Raw genomic sequence first — 19927 nt, forward strand, 5'->3', positions numbered from 1 at the left:
GCTCAGCTAGGTAAAGCATCGTTTGCAAACCAGGCTCTGATTCGCAATGCCTGCAGCGCATGGATGCAAAGCCATTGGAAATGCATGGCAGCTGCCCACAGAAGCTGTATCCCAAGGGAATCAAGTCTTTTGCTGAGCTTTTTTCCTTCTTTTTATTTTTTTTTTTTTGGGGGGGGGGACGACGAAGGGGGTCAGCATTTCAGTTTTTAGAGATGGAAGACAAAATGTGCGCAGGAACAGGGGCAGCCCAGCAGCCACTATAAAGAACTGTTCAAACCCACCCCATTCTACAGCCCCGCTCTTGCTTCCCATGATTACCAGAAATACTTTGCAGTCTTACTTTGCAGGCGGCATTTTAAAGCTCTGATTTCTTTTTCTATGTGACTACTTTTTCAACCAGGCCAGTGAAGATCTTTCCTAGGAGGCCACCCCACTACTCAGACAAAGAAAGATAAAGCAAAAAGACAAATTTTCCAGTGGGAAGGGTATTATTTCCAAGCATATATCATGATAACAAAATGTTGATTGTGCTGAAACTTTGGTGACAAATCAGAGCTGAGGAAATGCAATGAACAAATGGAGAGCTATGTTGTAGTAGCAGATAGAATAAAGAAGGATGATGCATGAAGGGTAAAAGATGATCACTGTAAGTTCATACAACCACACACTGCCACTTCAGAGGCTGTAGTACAGAACTGCAGAATTGTAGGGGTTGGAACGGACCACTGGGGATCACCGTGTCCAACGCCCCTGCCAAGGTAGGCTCAGCAGGTTGCACAGGAAGGCATCCAGACGGGCCATCCATACCAAGCCCACTAAAACATGTCCCTCAGTGCCAAATCTCCATGTTTCCTGCACGCCTCCAGGGATGGTGATTCCACTGCCTCCCTGGGCAGCGTGTTTCAGTGCATTTCCAGTAACAAACCTCTGAGTAAACTATTTCCTCTAAGAATTAATCTGCTCTTCTCTTCCAGATTAAAACCACTTCACCTTGTCCTATACCTACCAAACCGTGTACATAGTCACTCACAGCACACACTGGACACCAAATATGCTGTTGACATGAAAATGCAAACTGAACTCTTGAGAAACCTAGACTAGATTCAGACTAGAAATGCTAGTGTAGCTCCAGGGCTGCAGCCTTGACAAAGGGACAGCTCCACTCCTGCCGCTGGCCAGAGGAGCGTGGCCAGCAGGTTGAGGGAGGCCATAATTCCTGCCCTGACTGTGCACAGCCTGCCAGACCCACTGCTCTCTCGATTGAGGGCCCACGCCCATACGCTCTGTGAGGCGGTGACCGTGATGTCACAGTGGGTGTCACAGAGCGGCCATTGTGACGCGTGAAGCTTGGAGCAGAGCAAAGGCTGCCGGGCTCAGGCGGAGCGTCAGTGCGGTCTGGTGAGGCGCAGAGAGAGGAGGGACTCTCGCAGTGCTCGCTATCAACGCACAATCATGTCCAATAGGAAGCGGAAGGCCTCCTGCACGGAGGAGCCAGGTGAGAGCACAGCATTCCTGAGCCCAGCTCCCGACGCTGGGCAGAGGGGTGCTGGGGCTCTGCCTGCGGCTGAGAGCTGAGAGGGGAGGAAGGGGCAGGCAGGAGCTCCCAGACAGGCATGGGGCAGGGCCCCTCTGCTCCTTGGCAAGGGGGCCCAGCTTGGGATGTGGCTGCCTTGGGCCTGCCGTGGCCCCTTCCCCTCCACCGCCTCCAGCCAGCACGGCAGGCCCAGAGCAGGACCCTGGGGACGGCCCTCAGGGACACCTGGCCCCGCCAGCTGCTCACCGCTGCTCACATTTGCTCTCTCCTCTGCAGTGTGTGTGCTGTGTGGCCGGGCAGATGTCGACCCAGACATCTGCGGGCACATGCTTTCTGAAAGTGGGATTCACGTCCATGAGTTCTGCTTGGTGAGTTCCCCCATGGGCTCCTTCCAGATTCCCACCGGGGATGTTCCTTTCCTTTCTGTCCTAATGAGATCCTGCTCTTTTCTCTTCTACAGGGTTTTGCCAACATCGTTTCTGAAGCAACACCAAGTCAGTCGGGATCTGTGGGCCTCCCTGTTGCTGCCATCAGACGTGCAGTCAAACGGGCCACCATGCAGGTGAGGACCTGCACGGAGCAGGCAGATTTGTGCCAGGAGGGGCTCACACCAGCTTAGTCTAGACCAAGGAAAGCAATGGCAGCCCTTCCAACCACCTCCATGACAAAGTGCTGCCACAGGAGATGAGCCCTGTCTGCTAGGCATCTTCGTAGAATGTGACCCAGCTGGCTGTGCCCAGAGGCGTGGGGCCAGCCACAGAGGCCCTGAGTCTGTGGCTGACGGGGTTGTTCTGCTCTTTCCAGCAATGCTTTGTTTGTGGCGAGAGGGGAGCTACCATCACATGCATACAGAGGGGCTGTGAGCGAAGCTTCCATCTGCCCTGCACCATGGACGGGGAATGTGTCGTCCACTTTTTTGGGGACCACTGGTAAGGGCTGTCAGCAGCCAAGCCGCAGAGGAACCCACAGTTACGCCTCCCAGCAGCCTTCCAGAGCCAGAGACAGGGCCGGAGGCTCCTTCCTGCTCCTCTGCCCTCCTCAAAGCACTTCTCACCATGACCACACCTTCCATCTTCCCCTAGGACCTTCTGTTGGGAGCACCGCCCTCACCAGGACGAGGACGAAGCTCCGGCAGAAGGCACCAACTGCCTCATCTGCCTTGAGCCTGTGGGGAACAGCTTGTCCTATCACACCCTGGTGTGCCCAGCGTGCCAAGATGCCTGGTTCCACAGGCGCTGCATCCAGGTAGGAGCCCTCCCCTCACCCTGATAGGCACGCTTGGTGCTCAGCAGCACCAGGCACTGCTCACGCTCACCCTGCTTGTGCTTCTCCTGCAGCAACAGGCCTCAACTGCAGGTGCTTTGTGCTTCAACTGCGCCGGTTGTCGAAACAACACACTGTTCTTTGCAGGAATGGCCATTCTGGGGATCCAAATCCCATACAGGTCGGTGTCCTCCTGCCCACTTTGGCTGACATGAAGGCTGTCGTGCTGAGCCTGCCCAGGGACTGCCTTGGCAGGCCTGGTCCTTGGCTGTCTCGTGAACACGTGCCCCAGCTTCATAGAGAATCTGGAAGTACAGTTGGGGTGGATAGGTTTGGATAACCTTGGATCTGATGCTGGGGACACTGGGGGCTCATCACTTCCCCTCCCTTCTCTTGTAGAAGACCGGCATGGGATGACAATGATGCATATGAATCGCTTTTCCAGAGGCACAGCCGCTGCGATGCCAGCGAATGCCTTTACCATGGAGGCAGAGAGCAGGCAGAGGGAAGGGGGTGAGTTACCGCAGCAGCTCTCTGCGGCTCTGGGGGGGATCTCAGCCTCACCACAGGCTGGCTAAGCAAGGGCTGAGCACCAGGGATGTGCTGTGCCGGGCACTCCATGGCTTGGCTCACTTGGTCCTCACGGCCACAACCGCTTTGCTTCCCCAGGCCCTGGCAGCTGCTCCTGTGCAGCTCCTGCGCTGCTGAGGGCACCCACCGACGGTGCTCCCACTTGAATAACAGAAGAGCCACGTGGGAGTGCGACAGCTGTGCTGGCCTGGGTACTGGTAAGAAGCAATCAGCCGCGTTGCACCGTGCTGGGGCCAGGCAAGGCCTGGCAGCAAGTGCTCAAGGCAGCTTTGCCACAGTCTGTCTGCCCCAAGCGGGATGGCAGATCCCACTGTGGTGCTGCAGCTTCAGACTCAGGACCTCCCTGCCTCTCCTTACAGCCTCCAGCACCAACAGCGAGCTCGCCGGTCCCAGCACCGCCAGCCAGAGGGCTTTGGAGCCATCCAGCGGCTCCACGGAGCCTGAGAGCTTGAGCTCCATGCCCGCCAGCCAGGCAGCCTTGGGGACATCACAGAGTTCCCAGCTGCCCGAGCCCAGCGACCTGCCCAGTGTGCCCGAGACTGAGCAGGAGACAAACGGCCCACGAGCATCAGAGGATCGGGCTACCTCTGAGCAGCTGCGAGGACGCCGTGGGAGCAGACGATCAGCAGCAGCAAGTGCTGAGAGCGACTCCCACACATCCAGGCAGAGGGCGTCAGGGTCCTCCGGGGCGCCTCCGGCAGCTGCACGCAGAAGACGTCCCAGGCAGCGAGGAAGAAATCGCACACGAAGCCGCTCCCCGCTGCAAGATCGGGCCCCGAGTTCCCAGAGCCGGCCAAGAAGACGCCGTGGCAGCCGGCACATGCCAGCCCCAGGGGAGCAGAGTGGCACCCGCAGGTCGACAAGGTCTGCCACTTCGAGATCCCCGAGGGCTTCCAGAGTGCCCGGACGCAGGGGACCGTCCAGGCAGCGAGGGCGCTCCCGCACCCAAAGCCGTCCTCCGCAGAGACGTCGGGCTTCCAATTCCCGCAGCTCACCCCAAAGAGGCAGCAGGAGCCGGGCCCAACAGCGGAGGCGGTGCCGGGAATGAAGCTGCTCCCAGGAACAACGTCAGAGGCAAAGTCCCCACAGACAGCCCCCAAGTCTGCGTAGGAGCAGCCGTGCGCCCGTCGTAGAATGGGTTGAAAAGACTACAACGATCATCTAGTTTCAACCCCCCTGCTATCTGCAGGGTCATACCCCCCTCCCATCTCCCCTGCTTGCTCTGGTCCCAAAAGTCCAACACAATAAAGATCAGAGTTCCCCCCCCCCCAAACACATTTGTCAGCTTCATCCTTCCCTGCTTTTGCTGAGCTGGGCACAACTAGGGACCTTGACTGCACGGTTCTCTCCTCCATGAACGTGTTATCCCAGACCTCACTTCGCCTGGCCCAGTCCAGGCTGAGCTGGGTTCGGGCCACATCCCCAGCGGGGCACATGGACCACTGGGTTCCTCGAGAACCCAGGCTGCACTGGCAGGAGCAGCCCGGTTCTGGGCTTGTTTCTGGGCTTGGGATGCAACCGCGTTCATGGTGCATGTCAGGTCCAGGGCTGCATCAGAGCTTGGGCTTTCCTCCTGCATGTGGGCGGTGCTGTCAGGTCTGAGGGCTGGTCCTGGTCTGCGAATGCTGCAAGCCTCGAGGTCCTGCGGCGCATCGAGCGTGTGCGGTCAGCGCAGGGCAGGGCAGCTCTCTGGGCTGAGTTGTGGCCTTGCCTGCCCAGATGCCTCCTCCAGGCTGGCTGCACCCACACATGCTGAGGGACTTGTAAGAAGTGATCTTTGCAGCTGATGACAACTCAACAGGCCCTGCAACTGCTCCAACCCTCCAACGGAGGCGGCAGTTGCTCCAAGTCTCATGACGGAGCCCGCAGTTGTTTCAACCCTGGTGACAGGCCCTGCCGTTGTGACGGGCCCTGTGGTTGCTCCAGCCCTTACACTGGCTGCTGGTTGAGCGGAGCCAGGAGTGACGTGGTCAAATGCTGAACGTACAAAGGCTGCTCTCGGGGAGCGTGAGCAACCAGGAAGGTGGCTGAACAGAGCCAGCAAACAGACTGTGGCACGGCCGTTGGCGCAGGGAGGGTGAGCAGGGAAGGCAGAGCCTCCCTCTCCACTCGGGAGACCACCTCACCTATCGGCTTCCTCCTTGACGACTAACCTAGCCATGGCCTCCACCAGGAACAAAGCCCTTGCCAAAAAGAACGCAGCTACCAAATCTGAGTGCCTCCCCAGAAATACAGCTGCTCGGGTCTCGGGCCGCAGGGAGTGCCTGAGCCTGCTGCTGCCATCGCAGGGCGGCAGAGATACCACCTGCATGAGGTGAGAGCAGGTGGATGGATGGTGTGCTCAGCCTGGTGGCAGAGCTCTCGGGGGAGCTGGAGAGGCTAAGCAATGCCAGGGAAGTACAGTCGTAGAATGGTTTGGGCTGGAAGGGACCTTTCAGATCATCTAGTTCCAACCTCTGCTATAGGCACGGACGCCTCCCACCAGACCAGGCTGTTCACAGCTCCATGCAGCCTGGCTTTCAATGCTTCCAGGGAGGGGGCATGCACAACCTCGCTGGGCAACCTGTTCCAGTGGCTCACCACTCTCACAGTAAAGCATTACTTCCTAGTATCTAGCCCAAATCTACCCTCTTCCAGCCTAAAGCCGTTTCCCCTTGTCCCGTCGCAACATGCCCTTATAAAATGTCCCTCCCCAGCTTTTCTGTAGTCCCCAGTCGAGAACTGATGGGCCGCTGTAAGGTCTCCTTGGAACCTTCTCTTCTCCAGCCTGAACAGCCCAAAGCTCCCTCATCCTGTCGCCATCGGGGAGGTGCTCCAGCCTTCTGATCATCTTCATGGCCCTCCCCTGGCCCTGCTCCAACAATGTCCTTTTTGTGTTGGGGGTTCCAGAACTGAACGCAATAGTAATGTCAAACTTAGTTGCATGGTTTAGTGAGCAATATCGGTGAGAGGTGCAAAGTTGGACTAGGTGATCTTAGAGGTCTTCTGAGAGAAAAGAAGGAGATGTACAGAAAATGGAAGAAGGGTTGTGTATCCTGGGAGGAATACAGGACTGTTGTCCATGTGTGTAGAGATAGGATTAGGAAAGCCAAAGCCCAGATGGAGCTGAACTTGGAGAGGGATGTGAAAGATTACAAGAAGGTACATAGGCAATAAGACACATGCCAAGGAGAGTGTTCCCCCTCTGATGAAAGGTAACAGGGAGCTGGCTTCCTCAGACACAGAAAAAGCTGAGATATTCAGTAAGTGCTTTGCCTCAGTTTTCATGGGTGGTCAGGCTTCCCATGTCTGGCAGGACCATGAGCCTCTAAGTGAAGGTGTGGGGAGTGGTTTCTGTCCCACTGTAGCGGTGGACCAAGTCCAAGTCCTCCTCATGAAACTGAATGTATGTAAGTCCAAGGGGCCAAATGATATCCATCCTAGGTCTCTGAAACAGATGTCATTGATCTCATTCCCCGAGCCGCTCTCCATCATATTTCAAAAATCATGGCTGTCTGGTGAAGTCCCCGGTGACTGGAGGAAGGGAAACGTCACTCCCATGTTTAGGAAAGGGAGAAAGGAAGACCCGGGAAACCACAGGCCGGTGAGTCTCACCTCTGTGCCTGGGAAGATGATGGAGCAGATCTTCCTAGGAGCTATGTTAAGGCACATATGAGATAAAGAGGTGATACGAGACGGCCAGCATGGCTTCACCAAGGGCAGATCGTGCCTGACCAATCTGGTGGCCTTCTATGATGGAGTGATGGGTTTGGTAGATGGGGAAGGGCGGTGGAGGCTGCAAGGCCTTTGACATGGTGCCTCACCACATCCTTCTCTCAATACTGGAGAGGTGTGGATCTGAAGGATGGACTGTTCGTGGATTAGGAATCGGCTGGCTGGACGCAGCCAAAGAGTTGTGATCTACGGTTCTGCGTCAGGCTGGTCTCAAGCGATGTCCCTCAGGGGTCGGACTAGGGACCGGTGCTCTTTAACATCTTCATCAATGACAGATGATGGCATCGAGTGCACCCTCAGCAAGTTTGTGGATGACACCAAGCTGCGCGGTGCAGTTGATACATGGGAAGAAAGGGAAGCCATCCAGAGGGACCTGGACAAGCTGGGTAAGCGTGCCCATGAAAACCTAATGAGGTTCAATAAGGCTAAGTGCAGGGTGCTGCACTTGGGTCAAGGCAATCCCAGGTACTTATACAAACTAGGGGAAGATCTCCTGGAGAGCAGCCCTGCAGACAAAGACTGGTCCTGGAAAACAAGGAGCTGCACAGGAGCCAGCAGTGTGCGCTTGCAGCCCGGAAGGCCAACTGTGTTCTGGGCTGCATTAAAAAAGGGGTAGCCAGCAGGTAGAGGGAGGTGATCATCCCCCTCTACTCAGCTCTTGTGAGGCCCCATCTGGCATCTTGTGTCCAGGCCTGGAGCCCCCAGTACAGGAAGGATGTGGAGCTATTGGAGCAGGTCCAGAGGAGGGCCACTAAGATGACCAGAGGGCTGGAGCACCTCTCCTGTGAGGAAAGGTTGAGGGAACTGAGCTTGTTTAGCTTGGAGAAGACAAGGATCCGGGGAGACCTCATTGTGAGGTCTTGAAGGGAGCATATAAGAAGGAGGGAGTACGACTGTTTAAAAGGGTGGAGAGTGATAGGACAAGGGGGAATGGTTTTAAACTGAGACAGGGAAGGTTTAGGTTAGATATTAGGGGGACGTTTTTCACACAGAGGGTGGTGACACACTGGAACAGGTTGCCCAAGGAAGTTGTGGATGCCCCATTCCTGGCGGTATTCAAGGCCAGGCTGGATGTGGCTGTGGGCAGCCTGGTCTGGTGGTTGGCGAACCTGCACACAGCAGGGGGTTGAAACTCAATGATCGCTGTGGTCCTTTTCAACCCAGGCCATTCTATGATTCTATGATTCAACCTTAAAGACTCGAGGATCTCTAATTCTAGGATTCTAACAACAGGAGGAGGAAGAGGCAAAACTCACAGAGGCGACAATAACCATTTAACTACTGACCATGGGTGTGCTGAGAGATATGTGAAAAGACTTCAGCCGTCACGCGAGTGAGCACTGTGCCCCCTGGCTGCTCTGATAACTGGAGAATGAGGGCCCTGGCCTAGACTTAGCGGGCAGCAAAGCCAGGCATCTGGGATCCATTTGAAAGGAAGGGGACACTGACAAAGCAATTGGAAATGGAATATCTGTTTTCATGGCATGGAAGTGATTCTTTCTCAGCCACGGAGGAAAAGTAAACTTTCAAAGAAGATCTGGTGCGTTACCCAGGCAAGTAGAAAGGTGTCATGAACATGACATGAGCCAGCAGTGTGCCCAGGTGGCCAAGAAGGTCAATGGCATCCTGGCTTGCGTCAGAAACAGTGTTGCCAGCAGGAACAGGGAAGTGATTGTCCCCCTGTATTCAGCTCTGGTGAGGCCGCCCTTCGAGTACTGTGCTCCGTTTTGGGCCCCTCGCTGCAAGAATGACCCTGAGGCCCTGGAGCGTGTTCAAAGAAGGGCAATCAAGCTGGTGGGGTGTCTGAAGCACAGGCCTTATGAGATGCACAGCTAAAGGAGCTGGGATTGTTCAGCCTGGAGAAGAAGAGGTTCAGGGGAGACCTTATTGCTCTCTATAACTACCTGAAGGGCGGTTGTAGTGAGCTGGGGGTTGGCCTCTTCTCTCGTGTAACTAGTCATAGGACTAGAGGGAATGGCTTAAAACTGTGCCAGCAGAAATTCAGGCTGGACGTTAGGAAATACTACTTTTCCGAAAGAGTGGTCAGGCACTGGAGTGGGCTGCCCAGCGAGGTGGTGGAGTCACTGACTCTGGAAATGTTCAAGGAATGTTTGGACGTTGTGCTGAGGGATATGGTTTAGTGAGAATTATTGGTGATAGGTGGATGGTTGGACTGGAGGATCTTGTAGGTCTTTTCGAACCTTTGCATTTCTGTGATTCCACGATTCTGTGTCGAGGGAAACCTGAGGGAACTAGCTGTGCTTGGAGGTGATGCATAATATTGAACAAAGACAAAAGATAAATGGAGACTGGACGTTGGGAAGAAATTCTTGAATCGGAGGGCAGTGGTGCACTGGAATAGGTTGCTCAGAGAAGCTGTGGAGCTGTTACCCTCTTGCTTGGGAGATGAAGGCCTGCACCCACATCCCCCATGAGGTGGTGACCATGATGCCACAGGGGGTGGCAGGGAGCAGCCCTTGTGACCCACAGGGCCGGGAATCAGGCCTACTTCTGGTGCCAAACTTGAATGGACTTGGACAAGTTCAGATTCACAGCAGCATTTCTTAGTTTAGGGACTCCTCTGGGTTCAGGGAATTGGGATCCACGTGGAAGAGATGGTCATGTCCACAGGAACAAGCTTAGAAAAATGTTTATAAAGAAAGAAATACGGAAATGTTGTAAAAACAAACAAGATGCCTGCTAGTTGCCACAGCTATACTCACTGGTCTTCTTCCAATCCCCTTAAACCTCTCCCTCTACCTACCATTTACAAGGCAAACGGCATTGCAGGGCAAAAAGCAGAGCTCAATATGCTTTGCCAGTGCTCTCTATTAACAGTTACATCTTTTGAGGTGGTCACAGATCCTCTGCCAGGTTGGATTTCACCTCACCCAACACAGTTTTTCCAACTCAGTTTAGATGTAGACTTGAAGGGAACGGTGGCACGGGTAGGCCAGTTTCCCTCCCCTGTGACTGCAGAATGGTTGAAGCTTTGATGCCTGTGGATGAATGTTTCATCTGAGATGGACAAACCCAAAGACAAATGCTCATCGTTCCACAAGGCACGATGCCAGCCTGTATTTCATCTCTGGCTCGACTCATCACTGCTGAGTGAACTTCAGGGGCTTATTTCATTTCTTCTCAAACTCCTGGAATTCCTCACCTTTAACAGAATTTCCCTAAGGTTGCCTAGTAGAAGTATTCAACACGCAGGTTAAATGAAAAATAAAATAATACTTTTAATAAAGGAACAAAAAGGAATGACAAAATTTTGAGGAAGAGGGAGCAGGCAGGTTTTGTCTTCGGAGAAATAAAAATGGCCAAAAGGGCACTGCAGTGAAAAGGCACCAAAGGAAGCTGAGCTTATCTGCAGTCACGAAAGCTCAAGCCATGGTGGAAGGAATGCGCTTGGGCAGTCCATGCTTCATGAATGTGCCTGGGCAGTCCACAGTTCACAAACAGTACATCTGGGGGTTTTCCTTCTCGTATTCCAAGTAACTGGAATCTTCGTACTGAATCACATATGTATCTGCAAGTGTGGAAGACTTTCACTTTGTCTTAGCTAAGCTATGATGCACATCATTAATATTTTTCCTGCTGCCCACAACAAGAAGTAGACTGGAGGAGCTGTGCACGTGGGACAAACACTGAAGATACGATGCTCAGCTCATGGCAACGGTACTACAGCAGAGGTGGTTGCCACAGAATCACAGAAAAGCTTGGGTTGGAGGCAACCTTAAAGAAGTTGAACTAGTTCCAACCACTTGCTATGGGCAAGGTTGCCACAATATAAGATTAGAATAGGGTGCCATCCAGCGCGGCCTTGAATGCCTCCAGGGATGGGGCATTTACAGCTTCTCTGAGCAATCATGAAGGTGCACAAGTTCAGAGCTCATTCAGTTCTGCAGGGGAGGCTGTGACTCCAGCGCATCAGGTATACTGCTCTTGACCAGAGTAAGCTCTCTGAAAAGCTGACTGATGTCAAAGCTCTTTCTAAGCTCTCTCAAATTTTGCCTCCTTATCCCCTGAATTTAGCATCTTGAGTGAACACAAGGATCTTCTGAGGTGTCTAAAGGACCCCCAGTGCTCAGCTAGGTAAAGCATCGTTTGCAAACCAGGCTCTGATTCGCAATGCCTGCAGCGCATGGATGCAAAGCCATTGGAAATGCATGGCAGCTGCCCACAGAAGCTGTATCCCAAGGGAATCAAGTCTTTTGCTGAGCTTTTTTCCTTCTTTTTATTTTTTTTTTTTTGGGGGGGGGGACGACGAAGGGGGTCAGCATTTCAGTTTTTAGAGATGGAAGACAAAATGTGCGCAGGAACAGGGGCAGCCCAGCAGCCACTATAAAGAACTGTTCAAACCCACCCCATTCTACAGCCCCGCTCTTGCTTCCCATGATTACCAGAAATACTTTGCAGTCTTACTTTGCAGGCGGCATTTTAAAGCTCTGATTTCTTTTTCTATGTGACTACTTTTTCAACCAGGCCAGTGAAGATCTTTCCTAGGAGGCCACCCCACTACTCAGACAAAGAAAGATAAAGCAAAAAGACAAATTTTCCAGTGGGAAGGGTATTATTTCCAAGCATATATCATGATAACAAAATGTTGATTGTGCTGAAACTTTGGTGACAAATCAGAGCTGAGGAAATGCAATGAACAAATGGAGAGCTATGTTGTAGTAGCAGATAGAATAAAGAAGGATGATGCATGAAGGGTAAAAGATGATCACTGTAAGTTCATACAACCACACACTGCCACTTCAGAGGCTGTAGTACAGAACTGCAGAATTGTAGGGGTTGGAACGGACCACTGGGGATCACCGTGTCCAACGCCCCTGCCAAGGTAGGCTCAGCAGGTTGCACAGGAAGGCATCCAGACGGGCCATCCATACCAAGCCCACTAAAACATGTCCCTCAGTGCCAAATCTCCATGTTTCCTGCACGCCTCCAGGGATGGTGATTCCACTGCCTCCCTGGGCAGCGTGTTTCAGTGCATTTCCAGTAACAAACCTCTGAGTAAACTATTTCCTCTAAGAATTAATCTGCTCTTCTCTTCCAGATTAAAACCACTTCACCTTGTCCTATACCTACCAAACCGTGTACATAGTCACTCACAGCACACACTGGACACCAAATATGCTGTTGACATGAAAATGCAAACTGAACTCTTGAGAAACCTAGACTAGATTCAGACTAGAAATGCTAGTGTAGCTCCAGGGCTGCAGCCTTGACAAAGGGACAGCTCCACTCCTGCCGCTGGCCAGAGGAGCGTGGCCAGCAGGTTGAGGGAGGCCATAATTCCTGCCCTGACTGTGCACAGCCTGCCAGACCCACTGCTCTCTCGATTGAGGGCCCACGCCCATACGCTCTGTGAGGCGGTGACCGTGATGTCACAGTGGGTGTCACAGAGCGGCCATTGTGACGCGTGAAGCTTGGAGCAGAGCAAAGGCTGCCGGGCTCAGGCGGAGCGTCAGTGCGGTCTGGTGAGGCGCAGAGAGAGGAGGGACTCTCGCAGTGCTCGCTATCAACGCACAATCATGTCCAATAGGAAGCGGAAGGCCTCCTGCACGGAGGAGCCAGGTGAGAGCACAGCATTCCTGAGCCCAGCTCCCGACGCTGGGCAGAGGGGTGCTGGGGCTCTGCCTGTGGCTGAGAGCTGAGAGGGGAGGAAGGGGCAGGCAGGAGCTCCCAGACAGGCATGGGGCAGGGCCCCTCTGCTCCTTGGCAAGGGGGCCCAGCTTGGGATGTGGCTGCCTTGGGCCTGCCGTGGCCCCTTCCCCTCCACCGCCTCCAGCCAGCACGGCAGGCCCAGAGCAGGACCCTGGGGACGGCCCTCAGGGACACCTGGCCCCGCCAGCTGCTCACCGCTGCTCACATTTGCTCTCTCCTCTGCAGTGTGTGTGCTGTGTGGCCGGGCAGATGTCGACCCAGACATCTGCGGGCACATGCTTTCTGAAAGTGGGATTCACATCCATGAGTTCTGCTTGGTGAGTTCCCCCATGGGCTCCTTCCAGATTCCCACCGGGGATGTTCCTTTCCTTTCTGTCCTAATGAGATCCTGCTCATTTCTCTTCTACAGGGTTTTGCCAACATCGTTTCTGAAGCAACACCAAGTCAGTCGGGATCTGTGGGCCTCCCTGTTGCTGCCATCAGACGTGCAGTCAAACGGGCCACCATGCAGGTGAGGACCTGCACGGAGCAGGCAGATTTGTGCCAGGAGGGGCTCACACCAGCTTAGTCTAGACCAAGGAAAGCAATGGCAGCCCTTCCAACCACCTCCATGACAAAGTGCTGCCACAGGAGATGAGCCCTGTCTGCTAGGCATCTTCGTAGAATGTGACCCAGCTGGCTGTGCCCAGAGGCGTGGGGCCAGCCACAGAGGCCCTGAGTCTGTGGCTGACGGGGTTGTTCTGCTCTTTCCAGCAATGCTTTGTTTGTGGCGAGAGGGGAGCTACCATCACATGCATACAGAGGGGCTGTGAGCGAAGCTTCCATCTGCCCTGCACCATGGACGGGGAATGTGTCGTCCACTTTTTTGGGGACCACTGGTAAGGGCTGTCAGCAGCCAAGCCGCAGAGGAACCCACAGTTACGCCTCCCAGCAGCCTTCCAGAGCCAGAGACAGGGCCGGAGGCTCCTTCCTGCTCCTCTGCCCTCCTCAAAGCACTTCTCACCATGACCACACCTTCCATCTTCCCCTAGGACCTTCTGTTGGGAGCACCGCCCTCACCAGGACGAGGACGAAGCTCCGGCAGAAGGCACCAACTGCCTCATCTGCCTTGAGCCTGTGGGGAACAGCTTGTCCTATCACACCCTGGTGTGCCCAGCGTGCCAAGATGCCTGGTTCCACAGGCGCTGCATCCAGGTAGGAGCCCTCCCCTCACCCTGATAGGCACGCTTGGTGCTCAGCAGCACCAGGCACTGCTCACGCTCACCCTGCTTGTGCTTCTCCTGCAGCAACAGGCCTCAACTGCAGGTGCTTTGTGCTTCAACTGCGCCGGTTGTCGAAACAACACACTGTTCTTTGCAGGAATGGCCATTCTGGGGATCCAAATCCCATACAGGTCGGTGTCCTCCTGCCCACTTTGGCTGACATGAAGGCTGTCGTGCTGAGGCTGCCCAGGGACTGCCTTGGCAGGCCTGGTCCTTGGCTATCTCATGAACACGTGCCCCAGCTTCATAGAGAATCTGGAAGTACAGTTGGGGTGGATAGGTTTGGATAACCTTGGATCTGATGCTGGGGACACTGGGGGCTCATCACTTCCCCTCCCTTCTCTTGTAGAAGACCGGCATGGGATGACAATGATGCATATGAATCGCTTTTCCAGAGGCACAGCCGCTGCGATGCCAGCGAATGCCTTTACCATGGAGGCAGAGAGCAGGCAGAGGGAAGGGGGTGAGTTACCGCAGCAGCTCTCTGCGGCTCTGGGGGGGATCTCAGCCTCACCACAGGCTGGCGGAGCAAGGGCTGAGCACCAGGGATGTGCTGTGCCGGGCACTCCATGGCTTGGCTCACTTGGTCCTCACGGCCACAACCGCTTTGCTTCCCCAGGCCCTGGCAGCTGCTCCTGTGCAGCTCCTGCGCTGCTGAGGGCACCCACCGACGGTGCTCCCACTTGAATAACAGAAGAGCCACGTGGGAGTGCGACAGCTGTGCTGGCCTGGGTACCGGTAAGAAGCAATCAGCCGCGTGGCACCGTGCTGGGGCCAGGCAAGGCCTGGCAGCAAGTGCTCAAGGCAGCTTTGCCACAGTCTGTCTGCCCCAAGCAGGATGGCAGATCCCACTGTGGTGCTGCAGCTTCAGACTCAGGACCTCCCTGCCTCTCCTTACAGCCTCCAGCACCAACAGCGAGCTCGCCGGTCCCAGCACCGCCAGCCAGAGGGCTTTGGAGCCATCCAGCGGCTCCCCGGAGCCTGAGAGCTTGAGCTCCATGCCCGCCAGCCAGGCAGCATTGGGGACATCACAGAGTTCCCAGCTGCCCGAGCCCAGCGACCTGCCCAGTGTGCCCGAGACTGAGCAGGAGACAAACGGCCCACGAGCATCAGAGGATCGGGCTACCTCTGAGCAGCTGCGAGGACGCCGTGGGAGCAGACGAACAGCAGCAGCAAGTGCTGAGAGCGACTCCCACACATCCAGGCAGAGGGCGTCAGGGTCCTCCGGGGCGCCTCCGGCAGCTGCACGCAGAAGACGTCCCAGGCAGCGAGGAAGAAATCGCACACGAAGCCGCTCCCCGCTGCAAGATCGGGCCCCGAGTTCCCAGAGCCGGCCAAGAAGACGCCGTGGCAGCCGGCACATGCCAGCCCCAGGGGAGCAGAGCGGCACCCGCAGGTCGACAAGGTCTGCCACTTCGAGATCCCCGAGGGCTTCCAGAGTGCCCGGACGCAGGGGACCGTCCAGGCAGCGAGGGCGCTCCCGCACCCAAAGCCGTCCTCCGCAGAGACGTCGGGCTTCCAATTCCCGCAGCTCACCCCAAAGAGGCAGCAGGAGCCGGGCCCAACAGCGGAGGCGGTGCCGGGAATGAAGCTGCTCCCAGGAACAACGTCAGAGGCAAAGTCCCCACAGACAGCCCCCAAGTCTGCGTAGGAGCAGCCGTGCGCCCGTCGTAGAATGGGTTGAAAAGACTACAACGATCATCTAGTTTCAACCCCCCTGCTATCTGCAGGGTCATACCCCCCTCCCATCTCCCCTGCTTGCTCTGGTCCCAAAAGTCCAACACAATAAAGATCAGAGTTCCCCCCCCCCCCCCAAACACATTTGTCAGCTTCATCCTTCCCTGCTTTTGCTGAGCTGGGCACAACTAGGGACCTTGACTGCACGGTTCTCTCCTCCATGAACGTGTTATCCCAGACCTCACTTCGCCTGGCCCAGTCCAGGCTGAGCTGGGTTCGGGCCACATCCCCAGCGGGGCACATGGACCACTGGGTTCCTCGAGAACCCAGGCTGCACTGGCAGGAGCAGCCCGGTTCTGGGCTTGTTTCTGGGCTTGGGATGCAACCGCGTTCATGGTGCATGTCAGGTCCAGGGCTGCATCAGAGCTTGGGCTTTCCTCCTGCATGTGGGCGGTGCTGTCAGGTCTGAGGGCTGGTCCTGGTCTGCGAATGCTGCAAGCCTCGAGGTCCTGCGGCGCATCGAGCGTGTGCGGTCAGCGCAGGGCAGGGCAGCTCTCTGGGCTGAGTTGTGGCCTTGCCTGCCCAGATGCCTCCTCCAGGCTGGCTGCACCCACACATGCTGAGGGACTTGTAAGAAGTGATCTTTGCAGCTGATGACAACTCAACAGGCCCTGCAACTGCTCCAACCCTCCAACGGAGGCGGCAGTTGCTCCAAGTCTCATGACGGAGCCCGCAGTTGTTTCAACCCTGGTGACAGGCCCTGCCGTTGTGACGGGCCCTGTGGTTGCTCCAGCCCTTACACTGGCTGCTGGTTGAGCGGAGCCAGGAGTGACGTGGTCAAATGCTGAACGTACAAAGGCTGCTCTCGGGGAGCGTGAGCAACCAGGAAGGTGGCTGAACAGAGCCAGCAAACAGACTGTGGCACGGCCGTTGGCGCAGGGAGGGTGAGCAGGGAAGGCAGAGCCTCCCTCTCCACTCGGGAGACCACCTCACCTATCGGCTTCCTCCTTGACGACTAACCTAGCCATGGCCTCCACCAGGAACAAAGCCCTTGCCAAAAAGAACGCAGCTACCAAATCTGAGTGCCTCCCCAGAAATACAGCTGCTCGGGTCTCGGGCCGCAGGGAGTGCCTGAGCCTGCTGCTGCCATCGCAGGGCGGCAGAGATACCACCTGCATGAGGTGAGAGCAGGTGGATGGATGGTGTGCTCAGCCTGGTGGCAGAGCTCTCGGGGGAGCTGGAGAGGCTAAGCAATGCCAGGGAAGTGCAGTCGTAGAATGGTTTGGGCTGGAAGGGACCTTTCAGATCATCTAGTTCCAACCTCTGCTATAGGCACGGATGCCTCCCACCAGACCAGGCTGTTCACAGCTCCATGCAGCCTGGCTTTCAATGCTTCCAGGGAGGGGGCATGCACAACCTCGCTGGGCAACCTGTTCCAGTGGCTCACCACTCTCACAGTAAAGCATTACTTCCTAGTATCTAGCCCAAATCTACCCTCTTCCAGCCTAAAGCCGTTTCCCCTTGTCCCGTCGCAACATGCCCTTATAAAATGTCCCTCCCCAGCTTTTCTGTAGTCCCCAGTCGAGAACTGATGGGCCGCTGTAAGGTCTCCTTGGAACCTTCTCTTCTCCAGCCTGAACAGCCCAAAGCTCCCTCATCCTGTCGCCATCGGGGAGGTGCTCCAGCCTTCTGATCATCTTCATGGCCCTCCCCTGGCCCTGCTCCAACAATGTCCTTTTTGTGTTGGGGGTTCCAGAACTGAACGCAATAGTAATGTCAAACTTAGTTGCATGGTTTAGTGAGCAATATCGGTGAGAGGTGCAAAGTTGGACTAGGTGATCTTAGAGGTCTTCTGAGAGAAAAGAAGGAGATGTACAGAAAATGGAAGAAGGGTTGTGTATCCTGGGAGGAATACAGGACTGTTGTCCATGTGTGTAGAGATAGGATTAGGAAAGCCAAAGCCCAGATGGAGCTGAACTTGGAGAGGGATGTGAAAGATTACAAGAAGGTACATAGGCAATAAGACACATGCCAAGGAGAGTGTTCCCCCTCTGATGAAAGGTAACAGGGAGCTGGCTTCCTCAGACACAGAAAAAGCTGAGATATTCAGTAAGTGCTTTGCCTCAGTTTTCATGGGTGGTCAGGCTTCCCATGTCTGGCAGGACCATGAGCCTCTAAGTGAAGGTGTGGGGAGTGGTTTCTGTCCCACTGTAGCGGTGGACCAAGTCCAAGTCCTCCTCATGAAACTGAATGTATGTAAGTCCAAGGGGCCAAATGATATCCATCCTAGGTCTCTGAAACAGATGTCATTGATCTCATTCCCCGAGCCGCTCTCCATCATATTTCAAAAATCATGGCTGTCTGGTGAAGTCCCCGGTGACTGGAGGAAGGGAAACGTCACTCCCATGTTTAGGAAAGGGAGAAAGGAAGACCCGGGAAACCACAGGCCGGTGAGTCTCACCTCTGTGCCTGGGAAGATGATGGAGCAGATCTTCCTAGGAGCTATGTTAAGGCACATATGAGATAAAGAGGTGATACGAGACGGCCAGCATGGCTTCACCAAGGGCAGATCGTGCCTGACCAATCTGGTGGCCTTCTATGATGGAGTGATGGGTTTGGTAGATGGGGAAGGGCGGTGGAGGCTGCAAGGCCTTTGACATGGTGCCTCACCACATCCTTCTCTCAATACTGGAGAGGTGTGGATCTGAAGGATGGACTGTTCGTGGATTAGGAATCGGCTGGCTGGACGCAGCCAAAGAGTTGTGATCTACGGTTCTGCGTCAGGCTGGTCTCAAGCGATGTCCCTCAGGGGTCGGACTAGGGACCGGTGCTCTTTAACATCTTCATCAATGACAGATGATGGCATCGAGTGCACCCTCAGCAAGTTTGTGGATGACACCAAGCTGCGCGGTGCAGTTGATACATGGGAAGAAAGGGAAGCCATCCAGAGGGACCTGGACAAGCTGGGTAAGCGTGCCCATGAAAACCTAATGAGGTTCAATAAGGCTAAGTGCAGGGTGCTGCACTTGGGTCAAGGCAATCCCAGGTACTTATACAAACTAGGGGAAGATCTCCTGGAGAGCAGCCCTGCAGACAAAGACTGGTCCTGGAAAACAAGGAGCTGCACAGGAGCCAGCAGTGTGCGCTTGCAGCCCGGAAGGCCAACTGTGTTCTGGGCTGCATTAAAAAAGGGGTAGCCAGCAGGTAGAGGGAGGTGATCATCCCCCTCTACTCAGCTCTTGTGAGGCCCCATCTGGCATCTTGTGTCCAGGCCTGGAGCCCCCAGTACAGGAAGGATGTGGAGCTATTGGAGCAGGTCCAGAGGAGGGCCACTAAGATGACCAGAGGGCTGGAGCACCTCTCCTGTGAGGAAAGGTTGAGGGAACTGAGCTTGTTTAGCTTGGAGAAGACAAGGATCCGGGGAGACCTCATTGTGAGGTCTTGAAGGGAGCATATAAGAAGGAGGGAGTACGACTGTTTAAAAGGGTGGAGAGTGATAGGACAAGGGGGAATGGTTTTAAACTGAGACAGGGAAGGTTTAGGTTAGATATTAGGGGGACGTTTTTCACACAGAGGGTGGTGACACACTGGAACAGGTTGCCCAAGGAAGTTGTGGATGCCCCATTCCTGGCGGTATTCAAGGCCAGGCTGGATGTGGCTGTGGGCAGCCTGGTCTGGTGGTTGGCGAACCTGCACACAGCAGGGGGTTGAAACTCAATGATCGCTGTGGTCCTTTTCAACCCAGGCCATTCTATGATTCTATGATTCAACCTTAAAGACTCGAGGATCTCTAATTCTAGGATTCTAACAACAGGAGGAGGAAGAGGCAAAACTCACAGAGGCGACAATAACCATTTAACTACTGACCATGGGTGTGCTGAGAGATATGTGAAAAGACTTCAGCCGTCACGCGAGTGAGCACTGTGCCCCCTGGCTGCTCTGATAACTGGAGAATGAGGGCCCTGGCCTAGACTTAGCGGGCAGCAAAGCCAGGCATCTGGGATCCATTTGAAAGGAAGGGGACACTGACAAAGCAATTGGAAATGGAATATCTGTTTTCATGGCATGGAAGTGATTCTTTCTCAGCCACGGAGGAAAAGTAAACTTTCAAAGAAGATCTGGTGCGTTACCCAGGCAAGTAGAAAGGTGTCATGAACATGACATGAGCCAGCAGTGTGCCCAGGTGGCCAAGAAGGTCAATGGCATCCTGGCTTGC

The 19927-nt window shown here is 55.0% G+C and overlaps 2 protein-coding genes across 2 annotated transcripts; both read left to right on the forward strand.

Moving 5' to 3' along the window:
• Positions 1-1163: 1163 nt before the first annotated feature.
• On the forward strand, positions 1164-4691 carry LOC149919363 (E3 ubiquitin-protein ligase PHF7-like). Its single transcript, XM_090134395.1, has 9 exons — positions 1164-1495; positions 1811-1902; positions 1995-2096; positions 2339-2463; positions 2617-2779; positions 2872-2978; positions 3197-3310; positions 3467-3585; positions 3748-4691. Exons 1-9 carry the CDS (start codon positions 1453-1455, stop codon positions 4434-4436), a joined length of 1554 nt encoding a protein of 517 aa, XP_089990521.1. The 5' UTR covers positions 1164-1452; the 3' UTR covers positions 4437-4691.
• Positions 4692-12350: 7659 nt separating this feature from the next.
• On the forward strand, positions 12351-15953 carry LOC149919364 (uncharacterized). The gene is made up of 8 exons (XM_090134388.1): positions 12351-12682; positions 12998-13089; positions 13182-13283; positions 13526-13650; positions 13804-13966; positions 14059-14165; positions 14384-14497; positions 14654-15953. Exons 1-8 carry the CDS (start codon positions 12640-12642, stop codon positions 15621-15623), a joined length of 1716 nt encoding a protein of 571 aa, XP_089990514.1. The 5' UTR covers positions 12351-12639; the 3' UTR covers positions 15624-15953.
• The last annotated feature ends 3974 nt before the right edge of the window (positions 15954-19927 follow it).

The sequence above is a fragment of the Phasianus colchicus genome, chromosome 1, assembly GCF_987193195.1.
Source record: "Phasianus colchicus chromosome 1, bPhaCol1.hap1.1, whole genome shotgun sequence".
In the NCBI taxonomy this organism is placed as follows: domain Eukaryota; kingdom Metazoa; phylum Chordata; class Aves; order Galliformes; family Phasianidae; genus Phasianus; species Phasianus colchicus.